The sequence below is a fragment of the Terrapene carolina genome, unplaced genomic scaffold (assembly GCF_002925995.2).
Source record: "Terrapene carolina triunguis isolate 2854851 unplaced genomic scaffold, T_m_triunguis-2.0 Scaffold95, whole genome shotgun sequence".
In the NCBI taxonomy this organism is placed as follows: Eukaryota; Metazoa; Chordata; order Testudines; family Emydidae; genus Terrapene; species Terrapene triunguis.
The window spans coordinates 40,583,066-40,601,414 of record NW_020664446.1 but is presented as its reverse complement, the minus strand read 5'-3'; the positions used below and the strand labels follow the sequence as shown (position 1 = coordinate 40,601,414).

The following is an 18,349-nucleotide window of genomic DNA, read 5'->3' as shown; positions in this document are numbered from 1 at the left end:
CTTTTTCCTTCCGTCTATAAGAGTCTGGCTTAGATGACCAACAGGGTACATTTTGCAACACTGCTGTCAGCCTGTGATCAGAAAGAGGCAGCTAAATGTAATGCCCTGAACAGCCCGATGCTGGTACAAATTTGCCAAGTCTAAGACTGGCTGATAAGACCATGTATTGGGCCTGTGTTTCTACAGCAGAGAGGTTGCAAGCAAGAGTCAACACCAGTGACGGAAACTGCATTTTCTATCCTTGCTATTCTTTTCTCTCCCTTTGTGTGTGTTTGGTTTGTTTTGTCTTCTAGGAAATGGGATCAGACTGTAACAATAACAGAAACAACAGCTCCAGACCATCTTAACTAACTTCTCTTTTCCCCAAAAGGACAGTTATTACCATCTTTCATACGAACCCAAACTCTGTCAAACAAGAGGTTTTTCCTTCTAAAAATCTCTTCAGCTACAGAGAAAGGGAACAAGGAATGTTGCTAAAATGAAAGCCTTCATGTTTACATTCCAAAGGTTTTAACTGTTTCTCCTTCTTTTTTGTGTCTTTAATAAAAGGCTAACAGAATTTTTAATGGTTTGTTTGCCATGGAACCAATCAGGCTGAGGTCTTTGTGTACCAAACCCCGAACCTTGTTTAAAACTATTTAATGTTGGGCAGTGACTGGGTTATGTTAACACCTTTGGGCCCATATATTCCATTTCAATTAATACAATAGGGCATGTGACTCTGGGATCTCTCTTGCTTCCTGCTTGCCAGCCTATGCCTGAAGCGTTATTCTAGGCAAGGCCCAACACCTTTTTGTTTCCTATTTAGTTTGGAGGAGTAGGGTTTCTATTCCACTTCATGTGCTTTGCTGGCTATGGGGAACTTCCAGACATAGCACAAACACGCCAGTATTTTACTAGGCTATGTCTACACTTACTGCAGAGTACAGATGCTGCATACCCCCTAGCGCACACATAAATAGTAGTGTAAACGGTAAGGCACTGCTTAGTGAGGAGAGTAAAAACACACAAAAACCATAGGGTATATATCCTACATGGCTCATTACACGCACAAGCGGTGCTTCCCTGTCTACACTGCTATGTTTAACAGCGTAGTGTCTCAATGGCAGAGCCTTTCCCCACCACTGGGAAAAGCTCCAGCAGTGGGGAAAGCCTCTGGTGGGTGGATGCATCAGGGAAAGACTCCAGCAGATCCCTGCTGCCAGAGCCTTTCTTTTCTGCCTCCCTCCTGCCAGAGCCTTTCACTGAGGCATGTAGCTACATATCACAGTGTGGTCACAGCCTGCTTTTCGCTGTGGCATTTAGCTACATCCTGCCGCCAGTGTAGACAAGGCCTTTGAGTGCTGTTGGTAACTATTTCCGTTATGGCACCCAGGGCCCTTCAGGCATGCATTCATTGTTCTTAAGATCAAATCTTGGGGGAAGGGGAGATCACCTCTGAAGACACTAAGTGCCAAGATCACCTTTAATTATAACAACCAGTCTGTGGAGCTGCCCGAAGCCCATTCATGGCATTGAGGAAAACAGGAGGGGTTCAGAGCAAATTACCTCCAAGTTCCATCCTCCTAGAAAGGGGGAGGGCTGGTTCGCCTATGTTCCCACACCCTAATAGCCTGCCAAGGTCCCTCCAACTGGCATTGTTTTTTTGTCCCTGCTACTCCATGTTCCCATCTCTAGAGAGGGTTCTGTCTTTACCACTCAGGGCCCAAAACTGCAACAAGAACAGCCATACCCCGAATATACTGCCAGTTGTAAAAGACTCAGCCAGGAACTTTAGAGTGTGGGATACAGGGAGGTTCAGAACAAAAATGATCCTCAGTCTTTCCTGTCCAATAAAGCCCAGTGCTCTTTAAGCATTCCTGCTCTGTCCCTGGTACAGCTGCTTGAGGTAAGAATCTACTTGGCCTCAAGTGGATAGAAAAATCCAGGCCAAGTTTCACCTCTGTTGATTAAGAAAGTCTTTCCTAATGCCAGATTGTGCAGGCTCCCCGGGTCTGCCTGTCACACAGGAATAAAGATGAGAAGAATGTGACTTGGATTTCTGTGTCCACTGGGAGCTGACCATGTGGATAGCAACAGCATCCAACCACCTGTTCATCACTCCCATCTAACGCCTGGCTTAGCAATAATGTGGCCTATCGGCCTTTAGCACTGTTAAAAACACTGTCATGGTAAACTGGGCCATACCACTTTCTCTTTTCCTCTCAGTCTGTTTGCAAAGTATCTTTGTTATAGAGCTAGGGTTATTTATTTTTTAAAAGCTTTGATCTGGTTTTCTTATAAAACAAACAAAACAGATCAAAAAACATTCCCAGCCGCTCTGCATTTACAATCAACCCCAGAATAATAAAACTGTGTGTTGGTGCAGCAGAATAAAAAAAAAACACTGGTAAGAATTAGGAAACAAGAAAAAGTTCTCCCATAGGAGTCAAGAAGATTATTACAAAGAGCAGTGAATTCAAGAACTGATTTTAAATTAATGGACTAATACCATTTGCAGCATCTGTCCAAGTCTGATCCTGCCAAAAATGATCACTAGAGTACATCTCTCTGCATGACCTCCTAACTATGACCTTACCCCTTTATAGCATTGTTTGCCAAGTGAGATTGTTCACATGTGACTATTTTTCCAGAGCATAGGAATTGGCACAATATGCAAGCATATCACCGGTCCTAATGGACATTTCTGGAATCCGTGTATTAAAAAGAGAGATGGGGAGGGGGGGAGTGAATGCCTCTGTAATCTCCAGTGCAATAAACTGTAATAGGAACAATCCCATTTCAGAAATCTTGCACAGACCCAAGACCCTCTCTTACCTGTGCTCTAACTTTTTGCGGCTAATACACATAGCCCTCTGGTAGCCCTGGGCAATGCAAACTTTGTGCCGGCTACACTTCACTTTCTGGCAGGGGTCCTTGGTTGTGTCCAAAGCTGAAGACAGAAAAAGAAAGTGAATAGCTAGTATACCAAACAGCCCTTATCTCACTTACCAGTTCCGCTATGGTTGCTATCCACCCTGAATGAGGCAGGAGAGTCTCAATGAGGACTGCCTCAACGTAGGTCTTGTGTCTTAATATTCATTTTAGGAAGGCACACAACACAGACTCTCCAAATGATCTCTGTTAAGTCATTTCACATTTACTTTTGTGTACTCCTTCAAATCCATCTTTAAAACTCTCCTTTGCTATGATGACAAAAGCCTTGACAATAGTTAGGCAGCTGTTCTCAGACCTCTGCCTATCATGCTGATCAATACTGTCTCATTGTTTTCTTGTATTCCCCCAATTGTCTGTCTGTCTGTATCTATCTGTTCTTTCTTGTCTTGTACTTGGATTGTAAATTCTTTGTGGCAGGGACCCTCTTTTTGTTCTGTGTTTGTACAGTGCCTAGGGTGAGTTAACATTTAGAAGGTGCTAAGTATAACTAACAACATAGAGAGATAGTGTCAACAAAACGACATGTATTTATTTGCTCACATTCTGAATTGCGAAAAATATCAGCTCACTGGGGTCCTATCTATAGAATAGCAAGAAGTCAGCTTGTCAAGAACAGCATTAGTCACTGATGAGCTGCTTTATTGCTGGGGCAGCACTCAGAGGGATTCAGCTTGAGTCACTGCAGCCCCATGCTCAGGCAGATTAAAGACCAGGAGCCCGACCTTTCCAAATCAGGACGTGATGGATAACACAATAAAAGCTAACTAAGCACAAAATCACAAACTCGTTGATGTCTGTTACAGACCAAACAAATCTAGTAGGGAACAGAATGACCAGCTCCTTATGCACCTAACTATAATGTGTAGGAAAAAGATCTGCATGATTTCAACTGAGTGACATATGCTAGAGATCTCATGCTGACAGTACTAAAACATTCTTGGTATTTTTAAATATTATAGATGACAGCTTCCTAACTCAGAAAGTGTTGCATCCAACACAGGGGAATTCTATATTAGATCTCGTCTTCACAGATAAAGAGGACCTTATCACAGAACTAAAAATTAATGGTAGCTTAGATACAAGTGATCATGACTTGATCACATTTATAACGTGCAAACAGAATAATGTCCAGACCAGTATTATATATACTTTGTGCTTTAAAGGAGCCAATTTTACAAAGTTGAAATGATTATGCACCAAATCAGCCAGGGGAAAGAATTTAATTAGACAATGTGAATGATCATTGGGAATTGTTTAAGGATACTTTACTAGATGCCCAAAAATCCACTATCAAGCAAGAAGGCCATATTGGTTCAAAAACCAACTTAGTTTAGAGGGAAAGAGAAGGCAGCTATAAAAAATTAAAAAATAATATATAACAAATGGAAGAAAGGGGAATTTGGTAGCAATAATCATAAATCAAAAGCTAGGAGAAAACTGATAAGGAAAGCAAAAAGACACGAGGCGAAATCTATGGCCAGCATAGTTAAGGAGAATAAGAAGTTTATTTAAATATATTAGGAACAAAAAGAATTTTAACAGTGGTCAATTACTACCGGTAGATAGAAATGGTAGAATTATCAATAATAATGCAGATAGGCAGAAGTGTTCAACAACTATTACTGTTCTGTATTTGGGAAAAAACAGATGACACAGTCATATCAAATGATGATAACTCTCTTTCTATTCTACTAGCATCTTAGGATAATGTTAAATAGCAGCTACTAAATTTAGACATTTTTAAATCAGCAGGTCCAGATAACTTGCATTCAAGAGTTTTACAAGATCTGGCTCAGGAGCTCACTGGACCATTAATGTTGATTTTCAATAAGCTTTGTAGCACTGAGGAATTCCAAAAGACTGGAAGAAAGCTAAAGTTGTGCCAATATTTAAAAAGGGTAAATGGGATGACCTGGGTAATTATAGGCCAGTCAGTCTGACATCATTTCTGGGCAAGATAATGGAGTGGCTGATATGGGACACAATTAGTAAAGAATTAAAGAAGGGTAATATAATTAATGCCCTTAACCTGGGTTTATGGAAAATAGATCCTATCAAACTAACTAGATTTTTTTTATTAGATTACAAATTTGTCTGATAAAGGTAACAGTGTTGATGTAATATACTTGGACTTCTGTTAGGCATTTGACTTGATACTGCACAACCTTTTGATTTTATTTTTTTAATCATATAAAATTAACATGGCACACATTAAATGGATTAAAAGCTGGCTAACTGACAGGTATCAAAATATAACTGTAAACAGGGAATCATCATGGGGGGGCTTAGTGCAGTCCCCCCAAGGATCTGTTCTTGGACCTATGTTATTTTACATTTTTATCAGTGACCTGGGACATAAAATCATCACTGATAAAGTTTGCAGATGACACAAAAATTGGGGGAGTGGTAAATAATGAAGAAAGCAGTTAACTGACAGAGCAATTGGAATTTCTTGGTAAGCTGGGTGCAAACAATGTGTGTTTTAATACAGCTAAATGTAAATGTATACAACTAGGAACAAAGAATGTAGGCCATACTTATAGGATGGGGGACTCTAACTAGGGAAGCAGTGACTCTGAAAAAGATCGGGGGTTGTGGTGGATAATCAGCCCGACATGGTCTCTCAGTGTGACCCTGTGGCAAAAGGCACTAATGCGATCCTTGGATGCATAAACATCCAAACTGAATAGGAGTAGAGAGGTTATTTTACCTCTGTATTTGGCACTTGTGCTAGTGCTGCTGCAATATTAAATCTAGTTCTGGTGCCCGCAATTCCAGAAGGATGTTGATAAATTGGAGAGGGTTCAGAGAAGAGCCATGAGAATGGTTAAAGGATTAAAATACGTGTCTTAAAGTGACAGACTCAAGGAGCTCTATTTATTTTAACAAAGAGAAGGGTAAGGGGTGACTTGATGACAGTCTAAGTACCTAAATGGAGAACAAATATTTGATCATGGGCTCTTCAATCTAGCAGAGAAACGTGTAACACAATCCAATGGCTGGAAGTTGAAGCTCGACAAATTCAGACTGGAAATAAGGTGTACATTTTTAACAGTGATGGTAATTAACCACTGGAACAATTTACCAAGGGTCATGGTGGATTCTCCATCACTGGCGATTTTTAAATCAACAATGTATGTTTTTCTAAAAGATCTGCTCTAGGAGTTCTTTTGGGGAAGTTCTGTGGCCTGTGTTATACAGGAAGTGAGACTAGAGGATCACAGCAGTGGCCTTGGAATCTATAAATCTATAAATGAGGTAAAACTAATTTCTGCCATGCTTCTTCTGTCCCTCCAGTTTGATAAAACTGCACTTTGGGGGCCAATTCAAGCACTGCAAAGAAACAAGCGTAAGATTTTTTAATGCTTCACATGCTGGGTCTCAGATGTTGTCCAACCCTCTGTGAACACGATCTCCCACTGCCTAGAGAACCTCCTCATGGACAGATGACCAGCTACAGCAGGCAGCACTGGCTGCGATCTAGAGCTGCTATCAAACTGCTCCTGACACCAACAGATGCCTTGTGTTTCACAGCCCTTCACAAGTGAGTGTAGACGGTGTTGCATAATAGCACACAGCAGACCCAGCCCTGGCTGAAGGGAAATCCAGCATTAGGCACAGCAACAGGGCAACGGTACACCTCTAGCAGGATGGGCCAGTATCCCGCAGCCAATGCAGGGATCATGTCCAAATGGAAACAACATTCAGGTACCTGTTAGGAGTACAGTAAAACTGTGCAGAGGGGTGGGGGACAGGAGGATCAACACTCAAAGAGTATCATTTATTTAAAGGGCAGTGGATGCCTCATAGCAAATCCTGAAATACATCCTATTCTGATTCAGTTTAGCCTACTTGTCATATTTCCTGAGTGGGTTTCTTCATTCATTTGTATGATTAGCGATAGCTTCATAAAGATAGGATCATTGCTTCTTCAAGTACATTCCCCCTGAACCTGAAACAAGAATCGTCCATGACTTCACAACCCTAGCCTGTTTCCAGAGCAATTAATTGTGGAGTCAAAATAAGGAGCCTGACTTCAACTGGAGAATCAGCAACAGGAGCAGATGAAAACAAAACAACAGCGCCTAGCATTTATATAGTGTCTTTACAAAAGTTGCCAAAGGAGATCATTTAACTCTACACTGAAGTATAGTAAACACAGGGCTGGATCACAACTGCAGCAGCACGCAGCATCCCTACCCAAACCTTCAGCATCTAAGTGAAGAATACTGTATCATGCTGAATCTGCAGGGAAAATGCAGGTGGAATTTACTCAAGCTGGAATTTAGCCAGGACATGGACTCTTACTAAAGTGGAATGAGATCTTTAATGACCACAGTGGTCAAGACCTCAGTTTAAATCTCATCCAACAGAGGGCACCTCCATTGTCCCTTCACTGGCTGGTGGGGCTCAGAGGGAAGAGCCGCACCCACTGAATTGGCAGCCCCACTTCCTGGGTTTCCTCGGGCGTACAAAGGTTCTGTTTCCACACAAGAATCAAGTAATTGGTGCAGAACACGTCTCAGAAAGGGCTTCAGTTCAGAGCCACAGGACTTTCTATAAGGACCTTTCAAGGAAAAGTCAGCAGCTCCTTAATAAGTGTGCACAACCAAGAAATAAAGTTACCTTCATCAACTGGCTGATTATCTTCCCAGCTCTTGATATAGTCATCCTAGTGAAGGAAGAGAGAACATCTTAGTCAACAGAACATGCCAAATATCAAAATCCAAATGCTCAGAACGATGAGCCTGATCAATGTTTAGAGGTAACACTGGCCCGGGGATGTAACAATGATGCCTTCCTCATGGCTAGGACTCTAGCAGAGGGCCACACATATGGTTACAAAGACAATGCAAAGATTCATACTGTGTTTATTTATTCTGTGTTCTGCATTGCTGGTGAGGGGAATTTGGTCCTCTTGGAAACAGAAAGGTCTAGTTCTCTCTCTCTCTCTCACACACACACACACACAGCTCTGCTCACATTCCTGACCTGTAACATACAAAACCTTGTTTGCCTCACACACAGAGCTCTGCAGATCCACTGCTCAAGAGTAAGATTTTCATACATTCCAGTATCCAGCCTGCTCACACAACTGCGCAGATGGGCAATGCAGAGGGATGGCAGGATGTGCATGCTTGTGCCCTCACACCAAAGTCCAGCTGCTAAATCTAATTCCAGGATTGTACTTGCCTTGGCCGTTGGTGTGTTCATTTAATGGCAAACCCCACAAATAGGAAAACTGAAGAACATAAATCCTTGCCTCACTGCAGAGAGGTGCAAATCTTGCTCCATCACATGAGAGGCAGAAGCAGTCTGATGCCCTAACCTCAAACTGGGGTTAATGGTCTCCAGGCATCTGTGAAGACCTGCAGGGTATCTGCATTTTCCCAATTCACCTGGTGCATTTACACAAACATATTCAACAGGGGGAGTCTACAGTTTAGAACCTCAGGGACTTACTGCCCTAACCTCCTTCGTGCAGGGACCTCCATACACTCATAGTAATACATTGCTTGCTGCCCCAGCGTCATTGCACTGTAAAGGGCCATCAGGTCATGGCTTGGAAGTGGCAGGAAAAGTTATCAGATGCTGGCACAGCTGTTAGAATGTCAGCATGCTGCTTGGCTGGATCCTATCCCGTTTCTTAAGGTGCTGAATCAGTTACAATTCTTGGGAAGAAAAAACACAAGTCCTTTGTCTCTGACTCCCTCATCCTGAAAAGGGATTGATCATTTATGAAGGCTCAGCACTTGAGGTCCCTCACTGCTTCTCCACGCTCCCCAGCCCATCCATGACAGTGGCCTCTGTCCACACCAAGCAAATGGGCAGTAGAATCTTTCCACAGATTTCCAGGGAAAAGCAACACTACTATTAAGGTGAGGAAATGGAGAATAAAGGATAAAAGTCAGATGTGCAATAAAAATAAGAAAATGAAAGGAATAATACCAGACCCAATGGGTCTAAAGTTCATGTTTTGTGGGGGGGCGAAGCTAAGGTGCAGAGAGATCAAGTAACTTGCCTAGTGACACACAGCAAGTCAGAAGATCTGGGAATAGAACCCAGGAGTCCTGACCAGGGGCACTGCCTGGGGTCTCAAGCGGGAGGGTGGGGACGGGCCTTACCTTACCAGATTTGATCCTGAGCCTCAAAGTTAAATTGCTGGGCAGGATGGATGCTTTTCTGTGCCAACCCCCTAATGAGCACCAGTGCCTTCTGGTGGCTTGACTTGGCCCTTCACTCTGGCCAGACACCAGGGACTGAGCCAGCCTGGTCCTGCCTCGCACCACCTCAGGCGTTACTAGGAAGTTCCGGCAGAGTTCAGGCTTCTGGTGAGGTCTGCACAGGCTGCACAGTAAAAAAGGCCTGTCAGTGGCAACACTGTTGCCCAGGCCACCACCATCCCTCCCAGGACCAGCACCCTCAGAGCCAGCTCTTTGGTATCCCTCTCCCACACAGGCAGTGTATGGGGAGCCCCAGAGAGGCAGTGCCATTCCTGACTGCTGGCAGCAGTACCAGCCCAAGCTCCTGCGCCGCTGCCATTCTCTGTGGGCAGGGGGCAATGACCTGCTGGCTGAGTACCGCACTACCTCTGAGGCCTCAGCAGTACTACCAGCTGGGGGACAACATTTTACCTAATGTGTCAGGACTGGGGAGGCTTTGCCCCTCTCTACCCCCTGCCTTGTGGTGCCCCTTATCCTGACTTGCAGTCCCCTGCTCTAACCACCCTTCCTCCCCCTGCTGTGCAAAGGTTAAACCTCTCAATCCTTCCCTTGTTTGTTGAGAGTCTCCAGATTTGGAAAGTTACCAACAATTAACAGCCCCACCACAACCACTGGAGCTGTTCTCCTTTAACAGGGTAGTCAATAGGTGGACCATGGGCCAAATCCAGATCCCCAGCTGCTTTTGAACAGACTGCAAAAATCTTTTTATTTATTATCATTATTGTTATTATTTTTGTATTATTTTCCCTGGAGCCTGGATTTTGACTATACCTTGACCAAGAAATGTGGACCTTGACAAAAAATAATTGATTACCCCGGCCTTTAATATGTTATATACACAGAATCAAACACAGAGAATACAAACAAAAATGCGAGGGGAGGGTTTCACAGTAAATGAATCCAGGCCCTGGAAGAGAGTACGGGTGTGCATCTCATTTGTAATGTCAGCACTAGAATGGGTTTCTCCTTGCAGGTCTCTTTTCTTTGTCAACCATGAACGAACATTCTTGTAAGACTCTCTGAAGTGCCCTGATGGCCTGTGTTAATTTACAGCAGATCACACACTCCACACCCTTTGAACAACAGTGTTGTTGACTGTCCCCTCCAGTAAGGAAATTCAGCCTCTGGTACTAGGGACTCACTACCGTGTAGAATGCTCTTCCTTAAGCTGTCTGGGCTTATTTAGATTATTAACTCTTGGAGGCAGGAACAGGGTCTTCCTAGACTTTTATACAGTGCTGAGCACTGTCGATGCTTAACATGTAACGACAATCCTCTCTGATAGACGCTGGTTCAATGCCATCACTGGTGCCCTCTATCTTGTGGCAGGGCCGCCCAGAGGATTCAGGGGGCCTGACGCATAAAAAAAAGGCGCCACCCGCTGCGGCACTTGTACTCACCGGGCGGCACTCCGAGTTATTGGCGGCACTTCGGCGGCGGGTCCCTTCACTTGCTCCAGGTCTTCGGCGGCACTGAAGGACCCGCCGCTGAAGTGCCGCCGAAGACCCGGAGCGAGTCGAGGGCCCGCCGCTGAAGACGCGGAGCGCCGCCGGGTGAGTAAAGATTAAAAAGGCGCCTCTACCCAGGGAAGGGATTCTTGGCCAGGGCTCGCGGGGCCCCTGCGGGGTCCGGGGCAAATTGTCCCACTTGCCCCCCCTCTGGGCGGCCCTGTGGCGATGATTATATATACAGTTTCTCAGGATGAAATTCACCCTGCGCAGAGGGCCAGCACCAGGCTCGTGCATCATTTCATTCCCACTTAAGTGGCCCTCTGCCTGGGGGTCAATATGAATATGTGCGTATGTATAGGCACACACTCACATATACGCATGCAACCACATACATAGAGCCCTGTGCACATACAAAATTTGGATCTGCATCCATCCATGATCCACAAAAATGGTCCACAGATATCCGCAGATTTGCAGGGCTCTACACAGACACACACTCATCCTGGCCATACTTCATGCAATGTGCAGCTGTTCAAATCAACTCAAAATATTCTCCTGATAAACTAAAACTAGAGGGAGGGAGCTGGGGTGGAGAACACAGGGAACATGACACAGATGCCCTGTAAAGATTAAATGAAACCAGATTCAAAAATCGATACTAACCTCCACCTCCTGGGAATTCAGCCCACAGCAGAAGAGTAGGCGAAAAAACAAAAGGAGAGAGAAAAGAGAACACACATGAAATATACCGACACTGCCAGAGCTCAGGCTGCAAGAAAGGGCTGGGTTTGTGATCACACAGACAGTATTTCTTTGTTTAGATTCCCTGAAATGTCATAATTCATTTCCTCCAAGTGATGTGTTTTTATAAAGACTCCCCCAATGCATCTTTTCTTGCTTTCCTAATTTGCATTTATTAAGTCGTACTTCTGTCACAATGGCAACAATGGAATTTGATTGCAAGGAACAAAAATTAAGGCAAAGGCTGATAATTCAGGCTTTGTGCAAGCTGCAGCACTGCTCCCAACACTTCTTGGTTAGCCCTGGGACAGAAACAATGATGTTTCAGCAGATGGATGTAATGTTTCATACAGCAGAGTTCACAATAATACAAGTACCTTTCTATTGTTCTGCAGTCTTTCTGCAATAAAATAACGTTAAACAAACAAAAAAGGCATATTTGCAGACAATGAAATCCTGACTGCTCTCCTGTTATGACAGCTCCCTTCTCATACACCCAGGAAGGGATATTTTAGAGCATAGGGGAGAGGGACAGTATCATTAGGAGGCTTGGCAGTGACCAATATTCTATTGCAAGAGGCTTCTTTACTGATTTAAGCCAAATTAGTGCTGTCACAGGATGTTATTTGGCTCCTGGTAAAATGGATGTCCCTGCACCTTTGGTCCCAGCTGTTCTCTTTAGCGCACCATCCACAGCTCCAGTGTTAATCTTCCATTCTGACACGTCCAAGAGCCCTGGGGGCTGATATCAGCCATACCACATGTCCTATCAGCAGCTGCAGCTCAGCTCAGGAGAAGAGCTGGCTCCTATGCAGGCTTCACATTTATCCCAAATGGGAAGAAAGCCAAGAGAAATCCTATATTTCTACAAAATGGATTTGGGGGATGCCACCCTCTCGTAGAGCCTCCAAGCAAGGGGCTGATGCTAGAGAAGCTCTTGCTAATGCACTTGGACAGGGCTGAGGAAAATGAGGCTGTGATAAGACATGGGGTCCTATGCAACTCCAGCCTTTGAAGGTCACAGATTGGTAACAACATATTTCCTAGATGCAACTATCTGCCAGCAATTTGTAAGGGAGGGATTAGGTATAGTCTTTAGCTCAGCCCGTCTCTGGGACACCTACATCCCTAGTGAACCATGAATCCACCATACAGGGACATCACATATGGACTTCCTGAGCTGCCCTGGTGTTGTATGATACAGTTGGGTCCTTTAAGAATATTGCAGCTGTCAGGAGCATGCTATCACCCGGGGTTTCTCATTACTGTTTCAAAGCCCAGATCCAGGGGTTTTGCCAGGCAAACTGGCAAACGTCTATCCCTGCCAATCCACAGTCACCCACACAGTCTTCAAGTGTTTCACTGCCTCATACATGGTGCTCCCTTAAATGACTAGCTGTCTGGTAGGGTCAGCCCTGCTATTTCCTCCGCCGCTTGGCCGCTTGCAGAGACGAATATATTGTGGTCAGACCTGGCAGAACCCAATATCAAATTCAGGAGCTACACGAGTCAACTCCGTGCAGTGCAAGGCCATCACATACCTGCACTACATACCTTTAAAACTGTTTTTTTTTTAAATCCTCATTCCCTCCAGCCATTCTGCTAGTAAAATATTTGCATCTTAACACTGGCTTCATTTTCTCTCTCAATAGTTTAAATGAGACTACTAGAGTGACCTCTGTGTCTCTAATAAACACACACCTGTGCACATGCACACACACACTTTGCTATAATTGAACATGTACATACACAGAGATGCAGGCACTATCTGTCCCAGTTTCCTTTCCCTTGTCTTGCTAAAAAGACCCAGGCTGTTTGTTCTGATAGCTCAGACAATGCATAGTTTCTCAGTACAGAACCCCAACCTTTCTGGAAAACAGAACTTTATTTTCTGAAAGGTTCAAAAAGGAGCAAACAAAAAAGGACCCCTTTAAGGGAGATCAGCATGGGCAGAGGGGTCCCAGGCTGGGTCCCAAATCCAGTAAGGTTTTTAAATAGCACTTTATCTGTCTAGTGAGAATAGCAGCAGGCATACAATTACAGGACACCTCCTAACAGGAAACCTGCCCCTTTGTTCAGTCTCTAAAAGAACCATCCATCTCTCCACTTTCCTGCTTGGGGGACTCTCTTCCAAGCCTGCAAGCATCTCTTCAATGACTCTTCTTCCTTTCCCAGTGTTTTTTTTATCTTCCTCGCCAAGCCTCAAACCACTTCTTCCTCCTCCTCCTGATGCTGGCAGGTTTCCGCACAGCTGGAGCCTTGGACTAAGAGAGCTGGATTGACGCAGCCATGCTGCGATAGGCTCAAAGGCATTGTGTGTCCCATCTGCCAACGGCGCTCTTTGTGGGGATGGCAATACAGAGCAGAGGCAGGACAAAACCAATGTCTTTTCTACTGAACACACTCAGGACTTCCAACCCTTTCCACTCCCACTGCGAGCATGTTCAATGACCCCAATCCGCCGAGCACACAAAGCATAACAAACAGTGCCCCTCTCACCAAAGGAAACGGCACATCATCAGACATGGCACACTGCCACCCTGCAGGAGCTCTGCCAAGCTAGCAAATGGACTTCTTTGAGAAGCTGGTGGCTTGCTGCATTGTGGAGCCAGCTGCCCTCTCAGGGTCACTCGCTGAGGTGGGACTGGAAATGGCTCTCGGAAAGGCTGAATCAGCGGGAGCCTTTTTGGAAAGATAGTGTGTCTCGGAGCCAGTATTGATCAGTGCCCTCACTGGCACAAGATGCAGTCAAGGGCAGGCTGAGTGCCATCTGCAGCACAGCAATGGCTGCAGTGCTGCCAGGGTGACATGCTGCAGAGGCCAGCTTCATGGCTGCTGTGACAGTGCAGCATGTTATCATGGGGGAGACATGGGATAAACCCTCTCAAAGCACCCTCTGAATCACCAACAACCGTGGGAACACACCACAGATGTAAGAGGACCAGGGCACAGGCCCAGAAAGTATCCAACTGCTGCATGCAGCCTGACACAAACATTTTCCTATATTGGGGGAGGGAGCGTCACCGCCCTCTGAAGCATCAGGCATTGGCTTCTGCCAGAGAAAGGGGATGGGCCTTGATGGGCCAGTAGTCTGTGCGCATGTGTAATAAACTAATCAATGGTGGTTCATTAACACCCCACGCACATCTTCTGGTAATTGTTCTGTACCAGGCTTATTAGTAAATTGTCAGAAAGAGAAAATGGATAACTCGTGATTTAATAGCAGAGAAGGGAAAAGAGCCCTCACCCAGCTAGATGGGGTGAGCTGGAGAAAGGGAAGGGAGAACTCACTGTCAGCTGGATGGGATGGGAAAGAAATGGTCACTCTCTAGTGCCTGAAAAGGAAGGGGAGGGAGATCTCACACATTCCTGAAGTATCCCTGAGGCTGACACTGTCAGGGGGACAAGAACTTTTCCCTGTGAACATTAAACAACAAACACAGACTTGTCCAGTGCATCTCACAGCTCCCTGCACTTACACCCATTTTACACAGGTGTAATTTCACACGTGGATTTCAATGGAGTTGGCCCCAATTTATTCCAACACACAAGAGAAGAATCTGGGCTCTTGACCACTTTCCTCTCCTCTCCCTCCCCCCGTATAGCCTCCACCTACTCCCTGTCCCCTCCATACAATCCGGACAGTGTTGGTGCCAGTGTCTTCTCCTCTTCAGCTCCAGCTGTTGGGACTGGCCTCCTGTAATTCCACCTGTCCTTGACTCTCCTTCTTCATCTGGCTGTGAAATCCTGCATCTAATGTCTCTCTCTCCTACCTCAGAATCTCTCTCCCTTTGCTATTGGCAATTATGCCTCTCTGCAGCTTTGTTATTTAACTCTGCAGACTGCTTTAGGAAGCATTCTGCATGGAAGATGCTATACACAATAAAGCAATAACGTACTATGTGCACGTTGGAAAGTCCCCAAAACCAAGTCTCTTTCAAATGCCATCAGTAAGCTCATGGCTGCAGGGGATTTAATCAGTCCCTGCCTAGTTCTTGTGGAGGTTTATTTTCAGATTGTACAAGATTATTTAAATAAAACCTGTGAGCCAGCACTTTTGTTTGTGTCACATTCTATGGTTGGGAATGGGGGGGGAGGATTGTTGACAGTGTAGGTCACTCGAGACAGCAGCTCCCTCAGGAGCTGAAAGCACAGAAAAGAGACTTTGCCTGATCTTGTGCTACGGAAGGGAAGTTTGGCACCAGAACAAAGGCCACGGAGAGGATGCCGGAAATGCTCGCTGCCTCCTCCAATCCGGAAGCCTCACATTCAGGACCTCAGAAGAGTTAAAAAAAATATATATTTCTCCACAGGGCAAAATTTAAAATAAAGCCCCTTGATTTGTTATTACATAGCAAAACATCAAATGCTTCTAATGCTCCCCTACTGTAAACAAAAAGAGTTTGAGAAAATGATGTCCCATTTCAGAGAGTGGGGAGCAAACTACTCTATCACAATAAGAGCTAGAGGAGAAGAGAGGAAATAAAAACAGGAAAGTAGAGAAGATAAATGATGAATGGGAGAAGACCAGAAGAGAGGAGAGAAATAAGCAGAATAAAATATTCCCTCACTGGGTGTGGGCTCTCTCTTGCCAATGGATCTATCACATCCTGTCATGCCCAGGGCAACATAGATATTGTTCTAGATGTATCATCAATGACATCATATCCAGCTGTGCGCATTTGGTACACCACAGCTGCCATTTATGTATGCTAGCTTCCGGAGACAGACAGACTTTGTAGGGGCACAGGCCAATTATCTACATGTGTTAGACACAGAAATCCACTCATTACCCCTCACTGCCCCATTATTTATCCTCACTCCACAAGTGGCAGGTGGAGGGATATCCCTTCAGTAGCTGTTTTGCTGGGCATTTTCTTGGTGACACTGGTCAGAGTAGAAACAACAGTTACCCATCCAACTTGGGATAACTGATGAACTAAAAGAGCCTGTTGACCTTTGAGAACATGGGGCAAGCAGCCATTAGCTTCCTCTACTTGAATTTCCCTTTATGGGGATGTCAGAGAGTGAGCTCAGACAAGAAACTCTGACCTTGAGTTTCTTTAGAGTGGAAGCTAATGGCCACAGCACAGACACTGTTGGGGGATCCCTTTTCTTAGGAGTGCAGCAGGCTTTTTTTAGACAATCCCTACACCCCCTCAGGACAGAATGGCTGACTAATGCCTACACAGTCCAGCATCACTGAGGAGCTGTCCAGCTGGGCACCTCCTGAAGAGGCACAGAACTGGGAGGAGATTCTGGAAGGGGAGTTTGGAGTCACTTTTCCTAGCTCAGAAGGGTGCAGGGTGGGCAGCAAAAAGAGGGAATGTTTTCCAGCAGATACCAATAGATGTGGTTAATTGCAACAGCCCATATGCTCCCCAGGGATGTACTGTAGCATGCAGACCAGGTGACAGAGTGAGCCAGTGCTGAAGTATCACATTGAAGCAGCTATTTGCTTGCATCCATTCCATTGTGTATTATTGATCCAAGATCAGCTCTATCCCTGCTACTTCTCCCGGCAGCTGAGCTATCTAGTGCTGGTGGTAAAGTGCATTCAGAGTAGTTCAGAGCTCTGTGTGCATTTATCAGACCACAAGCCATCTCGTGCGGTGATGGATTCTAAATAGCATGATTGCACTTCCTAGGGAGATTCCTGCATTTCCTTTCAAATGGTCTTAAAAGTTCTGCCACTTCGGTGCCAGAACATGCATTTATTATACACTGAGTAGAGTCCTCTTAACAACCAGACATGGTGCCACCACAAGAGAGAGCCAGGATGGATAATGGCCTTTCACCACCTAGTCACTGGTTCAAATCCAGTCCAAGTCAGTAGTGACCAGCTGCCAGACTACATGTCCTTTGTGAAAGGACCATGTGGTTCCAGTGCAGTTTCTGATTCACAGTCCTCCATGTCTTAAAGTGGTAGCCTCAGCAGAGAGATGGAAACTGAACTATCCTCTCACCCTCAGCAGTGGTGCCTGCCACTCAGGTTTGAGGCACATTAGCAAGGCAGCATGTGGAAGCTTGCTCTGTTGCTCTCCCTGTTCCATGGAGGAACAGAAGATTTCAGTCTCCTGTGGCTGTCAAGCCAGCACCTTTCACCAGCATGTCTGTTCAACAGAGCTATGCTAGTTACCCCACCCTCCAATTTCATGCTCTTCCCATGATGGAAATAAAGGATGAAAATCAAAACTATCAAATGTTTAAAAGAAGCTTGCTGGGCCACGAGTCCTTCTTCCTGTCAGCTGCTCCTGTCCTTTTCTGGAACAATGCCCAGGCAAGACCCACTCACCTGGCTTCATTCAACACACTCCTACCTGCTGGGCCTTGTTGAGGGAAGTGCAGTTTTGGTTTAGTCTTTGGACAAAGTAACAATCCAGCTTGACTTGTGGGGGCCCACCTGAAATAGCTCTCCTCCATCCCACCTCCAGGAGGACCCTTTTCTAACCCTTCCCTTCCTGCCTACAGACAGTGACTCAGTGCTTCCTTCCAGTCCCCAGTCTGCTAGATATTCCTTGATTTGGTGTAATGGAAATCACAGTGGGTTCTGCCACACACGCCTCTCCAGATCAAATCGCAGTTTCCATTATTACCTTTTAAAATTAAGTAAATGCCATCTTCTTGGGATTCTTTGCATTTCATAAGACACTTAATAGCAGCTTCCAAGAACAGCGAAGACTGACAGTAAGAGACACACAGAAAAGAGGCTCCTTAGAACCTCATTTTTAATCCTGAAAAGATTTTTTATAGCAATTACTCAGACAGTAATTTAGCAATTACTCAGACAGTGATATCTGTAGATGCAAAGGAGACTGGCTTGCTCGCCCATATTGATTGGTCTAGGTGTGAACAAGTATGTTGTTTTCCCAGCCCTCTTCTGCTTTATCTACACCCTTTTCAGTGGCTCCGCCTGTCGGGGCACTACTTGGGTCTTCAAGGGGCCAAGGGTGGAGTGGGGTGCATCTAAACTAAATCTAAGTAAACAACAATTCT

At 45.1% G+C, this 18,349-nt stretch overlaps 1 protein-coding gene across 1 annotated transcript in view; it reads right to left on the bottom strand.

Annotated features, from left to right (window-relative positions):
• The window catches only part of SPOCK2 (SPARC (osteonectin), cwcv and kazal like domains proteoglycan 2), a 49,623-nt gene that overhangs the window by 13,246 nt on the left and 18,028 nt on the right, over positions 1 to 18,349 (bottom strand). Inside the window, exons 2-4 of the mRNA XM_024201865.3 lie at positions 11,276 to 11,284; positions 7,564 to 7,609; positions 2,818 to 2,932 (exon numbers count right to left, since the gene is read on the bottom strand). Coding sequence (XP_024057633.1) covers positions 2,818 to 2,932; positions 7,564 to 7,609; positions 11,276 to 11,284 — 170 coding nt within the window. The remainder of the gene's footprint in view (positions 1 to 2,817; positions 2,933 to 7,563; positions 7,610 to 11,275; positions 11,285 to 18,349) is intronic.